This window comes from Stegostoma tigrinum, chromosome 39, assembly GCF_030684315.1.
Source record: "Stegostoma tigrinum isolate sSteTig4 chromosome 39, sSteTig4.hap1, whole genome shotgun sequence".
NCBI lineage: Eukaryota > Metazoa > Chordata > Chondrichthyes > Orectolobiformes > Stegostomatidae > Stegostoma > Stegostoma tigrinum.
Window position 1 is genome coordinate 7,388,224 of NC_081392.1, and position 12,292 is coordinate 7,400,515.

The 12,292-nt window shown below is 40.6% G+C and overlaps 1 protein-coding gene across 1 annotated transcript in view; it reads right to left on the reverse strand.

Moving 5' to 3' along the window:
• The window catches only part of LOC125447681 (heterogeneous nuclear ribonucleoprotein U-like protein 1), an 89,098-nt gene that overhangs the window by 4,606 nt on the left and 72,200 nt on the right, over positions 1–12,292 (reverse strand). Inside the window, exons 10-12 of the mRNA XM_059640996.1 lie at positions 9,188–9,316; positions 1,898–2,066; positions 1,160–1,402 (exon numbers count right to left, since the gene is read on the reverse strand). Coding sequence (XP_059496979.1) covers positions 1,160–1,402; positions 1,898–2,066; positions 9,188–9,316 — 541 coding nt within the window. The remainder of the gene's footprint in view (positions 1–1,159; positions 1,403–1,897; positions 2,067–9,187; positions 9,317–12,292) is intronic.

The window sequence follows — 12,292 nt, forward strand, 5'->3', positions numbered from 1 at the left end:
TTAACACAGAGAGATTTTAATTCGTGACTGTTACAAGTTCTGAATCTATGCTGGGCATCAATAGGCTGAGAATGTTCCAGCAACAGGTGAATGTAACAGCAGGAGTGGGCCATTCAGCTTATTCCGTAATTCAGTTCTCTGTCTCTAATCTATCCATGTTCCTTGTTCCATAGTCATTAATAACAGTTCCTAACAAAAATCACACATGGATCTACTGAGGTCCTTACTTAAGAACCTTTGCTTGCTGCGAAAGCTTAGTCACAAGGGCCTGGAGGCTGGGGGGGGGGCGGGGGGTGGAGGATGCCTCCTGGACAGGTGCGCTGTATCCATCAGAGATCACCTTTCTTTTTCGAACCACAAACCTTGTTAGACCCTGCCGATCACCTTGTCTAGGCGAGTTCCCACCTTACACTTGGCTCTAATGCTCAACATCTTCCACTCAAGGTCACTGCTGTCTCAGGACAGGCTACATCTGCTGGAGGTGCTGCTATGACATGAAAGCTGCCAATAAACTGCTCCCCAACCACTGAGTGGTAGTATTTCTTTAATTTTTTTTTCCTTGCACCCTACTTTCTCCCAGCGATGAGTGGCTGTCCCCAACCACTGAGTGGTAATATTTCCAGAGGTTGTTGACTTGCTCACCAAGCTGGCATGCTTTTGTTTAGCTGTTTCATCACCATGCTAAATCTCAATCTGCGGAGTGTTGGAGGAAGCCTTCATCGGAGGCTCCACTGACAATGTTACCTTGCATGGTAACAACACATCTGAACAAAAACAAGCCAGCTCGGCGAGCAAGTCAACAACTTCATCCACAACCCAAGCTACAGATCTTTGCCAATACTTTAAACAACTGTGGGATTTCCTCTTCGTGAAGGTCAAATGTATTATCTCAAGCCAATTATAATGGCTCTACAGCCATTTAATGCCTGTAGGGAAAACTGGCCAAGTGGAAGTAGGATCACCGGTGACTTTTACATGAGGTGGAACCACTACTCCCAGAGTAAAATTCAGTCTGTGTGTGAACAAGTGCTCCTGACGGCATCTTAAACGATGTGACGTTTTCATCATAAGCTACTAAGTGGAGCCACAAATGTTCCATTAATGCTAATTTAAAACAATTGTAAACTTGGAGCCTCTCCGAACAGCCCCAGCCACTTACCTGGTCGGAATCCACCACGGGTGAACCCACGTGTCGCCTGCCCACCACGATTATCAAATCGGTTGAAGTTTCCACGTCCACGGAAGCCACCAGATCGGTTGTCAAACCGCTTGTCCGGGGGAGGGCCGGCCCTTTTCCCTTCTTCGTTGTACTCACTAACCAGCTTCAGCGACTCCTCCTTCTGCAGCTCTACGTAGGTGACGTCATCCAGGAACTCATCAGCTTCGGGCAGGGTGAAGTTCGCTGAGAGCCACATGCACAAAACGAAAAAGGATAGGGAAAGAAGAAACACAAGAAGAGACATATTAATGGCCGATTCCAGGTCTGGCAAAGTGAAGATCGAACCTCCAAAGGACGGATCTTTGCGCCGGGGGCCAATGCCACTCATCGCTGGGAGAAAGTAGGGTGCAAGGAAAACAAAAAATTAAAGAAAAAAAATACTGCAATCACCAGAAAACTGCTTCTGAATTTCCAAGCAGATCACTTGACATTGTGTAACTGGTTGCCATCAACGCACTTATGGACACCACATAAATCAGAGAATCTGGTGATGGCCATAACATTCTTGGTGTACTAACCTGGGGTTTATAGTGTGTACATCTGGTAAGAGGAAAGAGACGGTGAAATGGGTTTGATGTGGGGACAATAACAAAGGATGAAGAAGGGAAGAGAGCTATCTGACTGCATTTTTTTTCCTGCTGACTGTTTTAAACAGGGTGGGTGTTTCCAGTTTCCTACCTTTCATTTCTAAAACTGCATGATCAGGAACATCCTTTCCTTCCTCATCAGTGCGCTTTATTGTCCGTTGTTTTAAATCGGCGTCCGTGGGACAAATTACAATAGCCTTGCGTTGAAACCCTTCAAAAGGACGCATTTTTCGTCTCTGTGCTGATCCATAAACATTTGTCTAGCAGTGGTGACAAAGAAGAGGCAAAATTGTTCATTATTTGTTGCTTGGTTTGCAGACATTGAGGCCTGTAAACGATGAAATAAACAGATTTCCCCCTCATAGTTCGATGTTCTGGCAGGTTGGGCACCTCCCTCATACCCTTACAGAAAAAAACTTACCCGCACAATCTAGGGAGTATCCACACTGGTTTCATTGTTGTATAAATCTGACAGGTATTTGTTAGGCTTAGGAAGATCTCATGTTGCTCCACAATTTACAGACACTAAACCAACAGCACAAGTGTCATAGCACACGTTCTCTTATGACTGAAAATTTGAAGCATCCAGGACTAACAATGTCTCTCTCTCATTCCTACATCTCTTCCAACAACCTCCAAATGCTCTGGGCCTCAGAAACGTGATCACAAAAGCAACAAACCCTGTCTACCTATTGACAAAGTAGACAGTTCTGGGCCAAATAATTTCCACCTGAAAACTAATTAAAATTAGAATTTAGTACACAAACAAGTAGTCCATACCTGACTATTAGAAGTTTACAAATCACACCAATTCATAAATTAATGTATCAAATGTTACTTTACTTCCTACATTTACAATACAAGATCAACTATTTAAAAAAAAGGAATCATAAGTTTAATAGAAATGGCTGTAATAACTGCATGGTTTTAAAACAATGTGTTGTGTTTAAAAATCTTTGCTTAAATCAGTGTCCTCAACTGTGTACAGTGTAACAACTTAAATCAGTCTCCTTGGCTGTGTACCTATGACAACTAACCCATCAGAATGGAAATTACTGGCAAACTTCCCGCTATCAATCTCATCAGAGACCCCAGTGCTTTAAGTGATTAACTGGTCCGAATGTGGCTAACCACCACTCAATGTATTTGGCAAATAAATAATTCCAATTTAATCAAGCAACACTGCTGCATTTTTAGGCATGAGCTTAGTTCATTGTAGTGTGTACAATTCTTGTTTAAATATATTAAGTCTCATCACTGGGGGGAGATGGCCTAGTAGTATTATCGCTAGACTGTTAGTCCAGAGACCCAGATAATGTTCTGGAAACCCAGGTTTGAATCCCGCCACGGAAGACGGTGGAATCTGAATTCATTAAATATCTGGAATTAAGAATCTAATGATGACTGTGAATCGATTTTCATAAAAACCCCTCTGGTTCACTAATATCCTTTGGGGAAGGAAACTGCCATCCTTACCTAGTCTGACCTGCATGTGAATCCAGACCCAAAGCAATGTGGTTGACTCTTAACTGCCTCCTGGGCAATTAGGGACAGGCGATAAATGCTGCCTAGCCAGTGATGCCCTCATCCCTTGAATGAATAAAAAAAAATCAGCTTCTAACAAGCGTCAGTACTTTGACAGTGGTATCAATGCTCTTGTTTCTTAACTGTGGCTATTTTCTATATACAGAAACAGGGCACAAGAATTTTGATGACTATTTTAGGTACCAGCTTTCTATCTTACTAAACGTCCTAGCCATCTAACTGACCACAGAATGGTACAACAATCCATCTTATTTATATCAGTGAAGGAAATTAGCAGTTCCTTACAATGTATAATTCCTTACCCCTCACAATAATGAACACTACAACAGGAAAAGTAATGTCAGATGTAGTTCAAGTTTTGGGAAACACAGTCTCACTGGAAGATTACTCACTACAGCAATATTAATTTTAAATAAAAGTTGTCATAGTCCTAATGGACAACAGGCCTGCTCTCTCATTACAGAGAGTGACGGGGGGATAGTGGTTTAACTTGAAGGTCACTACACCTCAGGTGAGTGGAAAGAGTCATGATGTAGAGGTACCGGAGTTGGACTGCGTAGACAAAGTCAGAAATCACACGACACCAAGTTATAGTCCAACAGGTTTTTTGCAATCACAAGGTTTCAGAGCCTCAGTCCTTCTTCAGGTGGAGAGAGTGACAGCAGAATCTTTTCTGGTAACTTCAGCTAGTGTGAGAATTGAACCCATGTTGTCAGCATTACTCTGCACTGCAAACCAGCTGTCCAGCCAATCTGATTTAACTAGCAATTCTTCCACTGTCCAGTTTGCCAAATTTCCCAAAAACATCTCTTGTTTTTAATCACTTTTTTCCCATCTGTAGGCTACAAGCCTCTTCAGTGACAATACACAGCAATCCATTTCCCTAAAGTTATCAGAAATGATCCCACAGGATCAAATTCAGTGAGATGCCATCAGAGATATTTTGGTGTGAACATTCCAATGAACTGTAGGCCTACAGCAAGAATCATCAATTTTTACAATTTTATCTTTTATGTCTAATTTCTGCTTAACTTTTGATTTTCAAGTAAACTCAAACTGAATTTATACTTTGTAAAAATCAAAATTAACCAATTATGCAATCTGTTGCAACATTCAACTATAAACTTGGGCCCTGTTCCCAAGGATATAATATTTACTGTTGTTGATTTGATTGGATTTTTCTTCTATCCCCAAAAGCTGATTTTTCCAATTGTCCTTACTGGATTGACCCCATGACCTACAAGTGAACTACATGTCGGGTCAACGATTAGCCTGACAACAGGGTGGTCGATGAAATGGAGGTTGATTTAGGGCAACACGGTCGCTCAGTGGTTCGCACTGCTCCCTCAAAGTGGCAGGGACCCGGATTCAATTCCGCCCTCGGGCAGCATGGAGTTTGTACATTCTCCACGCATCTGTGTGGGTTTCCTCTGAGTGCTCTGGTTTCCTCCCGCAGTCCAAAGATGAGCAGGCTAGGTGGATTGGCCATGCTATATTGCCCCAGACTGTTCAGGGATGTGTAGATTAGATGTGTTAGCCAAGGGAGATGCAGCGTTACAGGGAAAGGGTGGGTAAATAGGTCTGGGTGGGATGCTCTTCGGAGGGTTGGTGTGGACTTGTTGAGCCAAAGTGCTTGTTTCCACATTGTAGGAATTCTATGATGGACACTAAATAGTTGAAGAGATATTGTCAAGAATGGTCAACAATCTGAGTTCTGGTAAGTGTGCAGATTTTTTCCATTCTGTGAGAAACACCAAAACATGGTTTGTTCAGACCTTTTATTTGGGCAAAATCAGGTCAAAGCCTCAAAAGACTGGAATGGAGCCAAAAATAAATACCACAACAATCAGCAACTGATGAAAACAGCTGAACAAGAGAATCATACCATGTAGGGCTATCCAGAGACCTGGTAATTTCTGTACCAAGGGTTGGTTTACCATTTTAATGATCTATCATGGATAGACTAATTTTGGATTACTTTAGCACTCTGGAATGCGGACAGACGAATTTGGGTTAACTCTTTGTGCTGTAACAAAGGTGCATTTCTTCTCACTCACACAAAAGATGTTTTTTCTTTTTCAATATTACCTTTCCTTTTTTAAACATATTATTATTTTTAATAGCATTATCATTATCACTATATTCAATAAAATTGTTGTTGTAACACATTACCAATTACTGCATCCCTCATTCCTGTTAGATTACAATTCCTAACCTTAACAGGAACTTTCACAATACAACTGTGTTGTCTTCTTATTTGAAAGTGTTGATCTTATTTAGTACAACCTAATTGCTGAAAATCCAGTCTTATAATCAATGAAAACAGAGTGCAGAACAAGAGGCAGGCTGTTTTAGAACTAGGAGTGGCCTTTTGGGACAGATATAAAGAATTTGTTTCTCTTTGGAACTTTGCCTCAAAAGGCAGGCGATCTGGATGTTTTTCTAAGGTGGAGGTAGAAAGATTTATGTTAGGCAAGGGAATCAAAGATCATAGGGTTAGAGAAATGTGGAATTCGGAACACAATCAGATGCACCACGATCCTACTGAATGTTGGAGCAGCAAAATCTATGTGCGCTATGTTGAACATTGATAAATACATGCCCACATCACAGCCAAAGAGACCACTGCACCTCTCAGAAGCATTGCTCAGGAAAGGCAACTGTTTGTATATATTTTGCATGAAACAAAATACCTGCATACTTCACAGGGGCAATGACTGCACAATGGTAATGACAACAGGCTAGCAACAGAAGTAAAGACACATGTTAATATCATGGTGATGGGGAAGTTGGGAACAGAGCACCTGACTATACGCAGACAGGTGAACACGAAAGCAACTTTCATTAATACATATACCAGTTGTAACTGAAATTATCGTATTTTGAAACAGTGAGCATAGGATGCAATTGGCTGTCAGTTACAGTTAATCCTGTGACTCTATTCCCTCTCCCCATTTTCTTGTATTTCCTTCTGCCTCAAATGTTGATCTCATTTCCCTTTAAAAGAAATGCAATAGTATCCATCTGAATCCAAAGTCAAACACCACAGTGTAAAGAAATTTCTAATCCTTGACTTCACTGTGGCATCTTTCTGAGAAACCTCTACACAACTTTAATATGTGACCTTGAAATGAGGCACTGAAATTTGCACCATTCTCCAAATGTGGCCAAACCACTGTGTGACACATCTTCCTCCTTGTCTCTTTGCTATTATTATACTAAATACTAAATATATTACACTATACTATACACTATACTAAATATATTACACTAAACACTATCGTAATTTATTACAATTTAATCATTTATTGTTTGTATTCAAATACATATCTTCCTCCGTAGATTAATATAATTCCATTTACTGCATACCTCCGTTCCCTGTTTGCTCTTATCCTTTGTCATCTTTCCAAAATCAGTTACCTTACACTGCACTGCACTACCTGCACCGACCTCAAATCTCCTACAGTCTGAATAATAAACCTCCTCGTTTTGAGTCATCAGTGTTACACTACTCCTTATAACCAAATCCAAGATGTGCAGAACTGGTTCTGGGGTCTATCACTGTCACGTTATTTTACGTATCAAGCAACAACCATCAACTTTACCCCTCAGTTTCGTTCACATCTTCCAACTTCCTTAACAGAGAGGTCAATAACCAATTGATAGATTATTTAAATTCAAGTTTCTACTGTCTAAAAGGAGGGATGGAGGTGGAAAACATCGCATTTAACAAATATTTTCGTGAATACTTGCCATTTTATAAAAGGTTCAGGCCAAATACTAGAGAACGGGACTAGAGTTGACTAGAGATGTTTGATGATGAGTGTGGACACAGATGGGCCAAAGGGCCTCTTTCCATGCTGCAAAGCTTTTAATAATTAACTTTGCACCAGGCTGCTACATTTCTTCTTAGATGTTCTTTGTAAAACATCTGGAGCAGAACTTTCCAAAGTGGAGGATGGGATCCAGTTGGGGGAGGGTTTGTAGTGTCAAAGTCATTGCAATACAGAGGCAGTCATTCAATGCATCAAGTCCACTCCAGCTCATGACCGCACAAAACAGTCAGCCCCATTTCCCCAGTGTCTTCCCACAGTCCTGCACGTTTATTTCCCCTTTCATGTCACACATTGCAAGTTCCGAGGTATTAACACTCGGTGTGTAAAAAAGTTCTGCCTCATGTTTGCTGTATCACTTGCCTAAATGTCTAAATCCATGTTACCTCATCCTTGTACCTTCAGCTAATGGAAAAGCTTTTCTTTATTTGTCTTTAACCTAAACCTTTCATATAATCTCATGTATCTTTAACAAATCTTCTGTGCATTATTTAATGGTTTTTATAAGGCCACAACACTGTTTTGTTTATTATCTAAAACTGTTTTTAAATTCTATTACATTTATGAAATACAACTTGTTTTTAAACAACTTGCAACAACTTTCTATTTAACATTACAGTGCACAATGCCAGCCCATCTCCAGGGATTATCTTGTGAATAGTCAAGTATTCACTCCTTTTAAAGCTAATAACAATTCTTTTTCACAAGGAAACTAACAACATCACATTTTATGGTACTACCAACATGCAAAGTGGTGATACAGCACATTACAGCTGTAATCTATTCAGTAGAAAACAATATTGTGTAGCAAATACTCATTTTTTTGTTATGCAACATCTGTATAGAACTCTGCAACCCTGAAAAATAATTTCCTATTTACATTTAAGCTCTATTTTTGTTTTCAAAAAAAGTTGCCTAAATTGCGATGTTCAGCCAGGATAAAATCCTTGTTCTGCATTTAAAGGTAAGGACACTTTCAGATTTTGAACACAGGATTTATGGAGCAACACAGGACCTAAAGCCTTTGCAGCATTAAACCAACTGCAACATGCACACCAAACATGGCCGTGAAATTTAACAAAAGTATAGATCTTTAAATGTACTCATTGGAATGTTAAATTAGACATGCCAAACTTCAGCGTGCATTAAGTAGAACTGCCTAATTCATAAATGTACATAAATGTTATATGTGTGTATCACTGTGCCATTGGAATGGGGAATGTTTCAGCCAAGGATCCATTTAAATATTTTAAGAAACACTGCAAAAGCCAATCTGAACTTTAAATTTAAATAAACTGATGAAGTATATCAGAGTGATTGCTGCGTTCCTATGGTGGATGACTGGCTACCAGGTTCTCGTGTAGGTTAGCATCTGAAACTACAAGTAGGATTTCATTCTTTGCACTTCTGAGGAGTTCAATCCATTCTACAAATGCCATCAAGAAAGTGCAAAGTTTTTCCTGCCTTGACCCTGACTACACTCACTGATACTTACCAGTTCTTCATTAGACCATCTGTCCCGGACAAGACAACATACAACTACTTACCAGTGGTACTTACAGTTATCCTGAGCCCAAGATGCCATTTAGACCTGTACTTACCTTGCCCATCCTGGAGGCCCTGCAAAGTCAATAATAGTTAGTCATAACTTACCTGAACATCAATTATTTAACAAAACAAAGTTCCAATTACTATATTTACTTTTTAAAGCATTTTGTTTTAGTTAGTAACAATAGAGATCAGTCACTTACTCACCACTGGTGTTTTACTTTTAAGCAGCAACATCATTACATTTCATGTTGTATTTTGGTTCTTTACGAGAGATGGCTATTTTCATTTGATCCCAAGCAATGAAACAAAGTTCAACTTTATTTACAATTTTTAAACAATATTAAAAGACCTTTAATTTGTTGAATAAATGTATCATTAATTTGTTGTTGTAGACAAACAAAATGAAGCTAACTTATCTAATGTAGTAATAAAGCACGGAAACACAACAGTACCTGGTCAAGTATGTAGTTACGTTTCTTGCGAGCAGCAATCTGGATGAGGCGATTCAAGCACTGAGTAGCCTGCTGGATTAGGACATCCCAACGGCCTGCATAATTGCGCTGACGGCGAAGACCCATCACCTGCGAAAAGGGCAGAGATGCCAACTGTTAAAAAAACTGGACTCTTTAGATCTGAGTAAGCACTGGTTCCTAACGTGTGCCCAGTAGCTTAGAATTGTTGATAATAACCCAATTTGTATCAAAATGATTTAAGAACTACAGAGCCAATTAGCTTGGGTTCAATCCACTTTTTGAAACTCAACAACAGCCCTTGTACTTGGTCCGCTTTACAATCCTGCTTTTTGACAATCGGGAGATGGTAACTATTTCATGTATATTTTATGCTTAGACACATTACATTTTGTATTTGGTGGCTTATTAAGCAAGTAACCTTCTTTGCTAATAAAATGTGAGGCTGGACGAACGCAGCAGGCCAAGCAGCATCTCAGGAGCACAAAAGCTGACGTTTCGGGCCTAGACCCTTCATCAGAGAGGGGGATGGGGGGAGGGAACTGGAATAAATTTATTTATTAATAAAACTATTTATTCCAGTTCCCTCCCCCCATCCCCCTCTCTGATGAAGGGTCTAGGCCCGAAACGTCAGCTTTTGTGCTCCTGAGATGCTGCTTGGCCTGCTGCGTTCGTCCAGCCTCACATTTTATTATCTTGGAATCTCCAGCATCTGCAGTTCCCATTATCTCTAACCTTCTTTGCTGTTCACTACACATTTCAGGGTCACCTGCAAACTTACTAAACATACCTCCTAAGTTCACATCCAAATCATTTTTATAAATGACAAGAAGCAGTGAATCCAGCACCGATCCTTGTTGCACACTGCTAGTCACAGGCCTCTAGTCTGAAAAGCAACCCTCCACCACCACTCTTCTATCCTCGAGCAAGTTCTGTATCCAAATGGTTAGTTCTCCTTGTTTTCCATGTGATCTAATCTTGCTTACCAGTCTACCCTAAGGAACCTGTTGAACTTGAACCTGTTACTGCTTCAAAGAACTCAATCAAAGTTAATGAGACACAATTTCCCACGCGGAAAACCATGTTGACTATCCCTAATCGGTCCTTGCCTTTCCAAATACATGTAAATCCTGTCCCTCAGGTTTCCTTCCAACAACTTGCCCACCACCAATGTCAGGCTCCCCAGTCTACAGCTCCCTGGCTTTTGCTTACCACCTTTCTTAAAATAGTGGCACCACACTTGCCAACCTCCAGTCTTCCAGCACCTCACCAGTGGTTATCAATGATATAAATATTTCGGCAAATGGCCCAGCAATCACCTTCCTAGCTTCCCACAGAGTTCTAGGATACACCCGATCAGATCCTAGGGATTTATCCACCCTTATGCACTTAAAACATCCAGTACCTCCTCCTATTGTAACATGGACATTTTCATTTCTTCCCATGTTATCTACCTTCCGTATCCTTTTCCACAGTAAACACTGACGCAAAATACTTGTTCAGTATCTCCCACATCTCCTGCAATTCCACACATAGGTGGCCTTGCTGGTCTTTAAGGGGCCCTATTGTCTCCGTAGTTACCCTTTTGTCCTTGGCGCATTTGTAGAATCCCTTTGGAATCTCCTTACCCTATTTGCCAAAGCTATCTCATGACCCATTTTTGCCTTTCTGATTTCCCTCTTAAGTATACTCCTACTGCCTACATACTCTTCTAGGGATTCACTCGATCTTTGAAGTCTATACCTGACATATGCTTTCTTCTTATTCTTAACCAAAACCTCAATTTCTCTAGTCATCCAGCATTCCCTACACCGCCAACCTTAGCCCTTCACCCTAACAGGAACATACTGTCTCTGAACTCTTGTTACCTCATTTTTGAAGGCTTCCCATTTTCCAACCATCCCTTCACCCATGAACATCCATCCCACTTCAATTTTTGAAAGTTCTCGTCTAATACTGTCTTAATTAGCCTTCCTCCAAATTAGAATTTTAACTTTTAGATCCGGTCTACCGTTTTCCATCACTATTTTGAAACTAATAGCATTATGGTCACTGGCCCCAAAGTGCTCCCCCACTGACACCTCAGTCACCTGACCTGCCTTATTTCCCAAGAGCGGGTCAGGTTTTGCACCTTCTCTAGTACGTATATCTACAAACTGAATCAGAAAATTTTCTTGTACACACTTTACAAATTCCTCTCCAACCAAGCCCTTAACACTATGACAGTGCCAGTCTATGTTTGGAAGTTAAAATCCCCAAACATAATCACTTATTATTCTTACAGACAGAACATAGAACTGTACAGCACAGGAACGTGTCTTTGAGACCTTGATGTTAAGTCGAACATGATACCAAATGAAACTTATCCCTTCTGCCTGCCCTTGGTCCATATCCCTCCATTCCTTGCATATTCATGTGCTTATTGTAAAGTCCCTTAAATGCCCTTACTGCAACTGCCTCCACCATCACCCCTGGCAGTGCGTTCCAGACTCCCACCACACTGTAAAAAACTTGCCTCTCACATCTCCTATGAACTTGCCCCCTTTAACTGTAATTGCATGCCCCCTAGTGTCGTACATTTCAACTCTGGAGAAAGAGATTCTGACTGTTAATCCTACCTAAGCATCTCATAATTTTATAGAGTTTTATCAAGTCTCCCCTCAGCAATTACCACTCCAGAGAAAACAACCCGAGGTTTTCTATCTTCTCCTTATAGCTCATACCCTCTAATCCAGGCAGTGGTAAACTTCTTCTGCATGTCTCTAAAGCCTTCACATCCTTCCTGTAAAGTGGCAACCAGAATTGAACACAATACTGTAAGTGTGACCCAACGAAAGCCTTTTAAAGCTGCAACACGACATCCCAACTCTTGTACTCATTCCCGGATCAATAAAGGCAAGCATGCCACACGCCTTCTTTACATCCCATCTACTTGCGTGGCCTCTTGCAGGGCACAGTGGACTTGAACCGCAAGATCCTTCTCTACATCAATGCTGTTTAAAATACTGCTATTAACTGTATACTTTTCCTTAACAGTTGATCTCCCAAAATGCAGCAACTCACACTTACCCAGATTAAACTCCATCT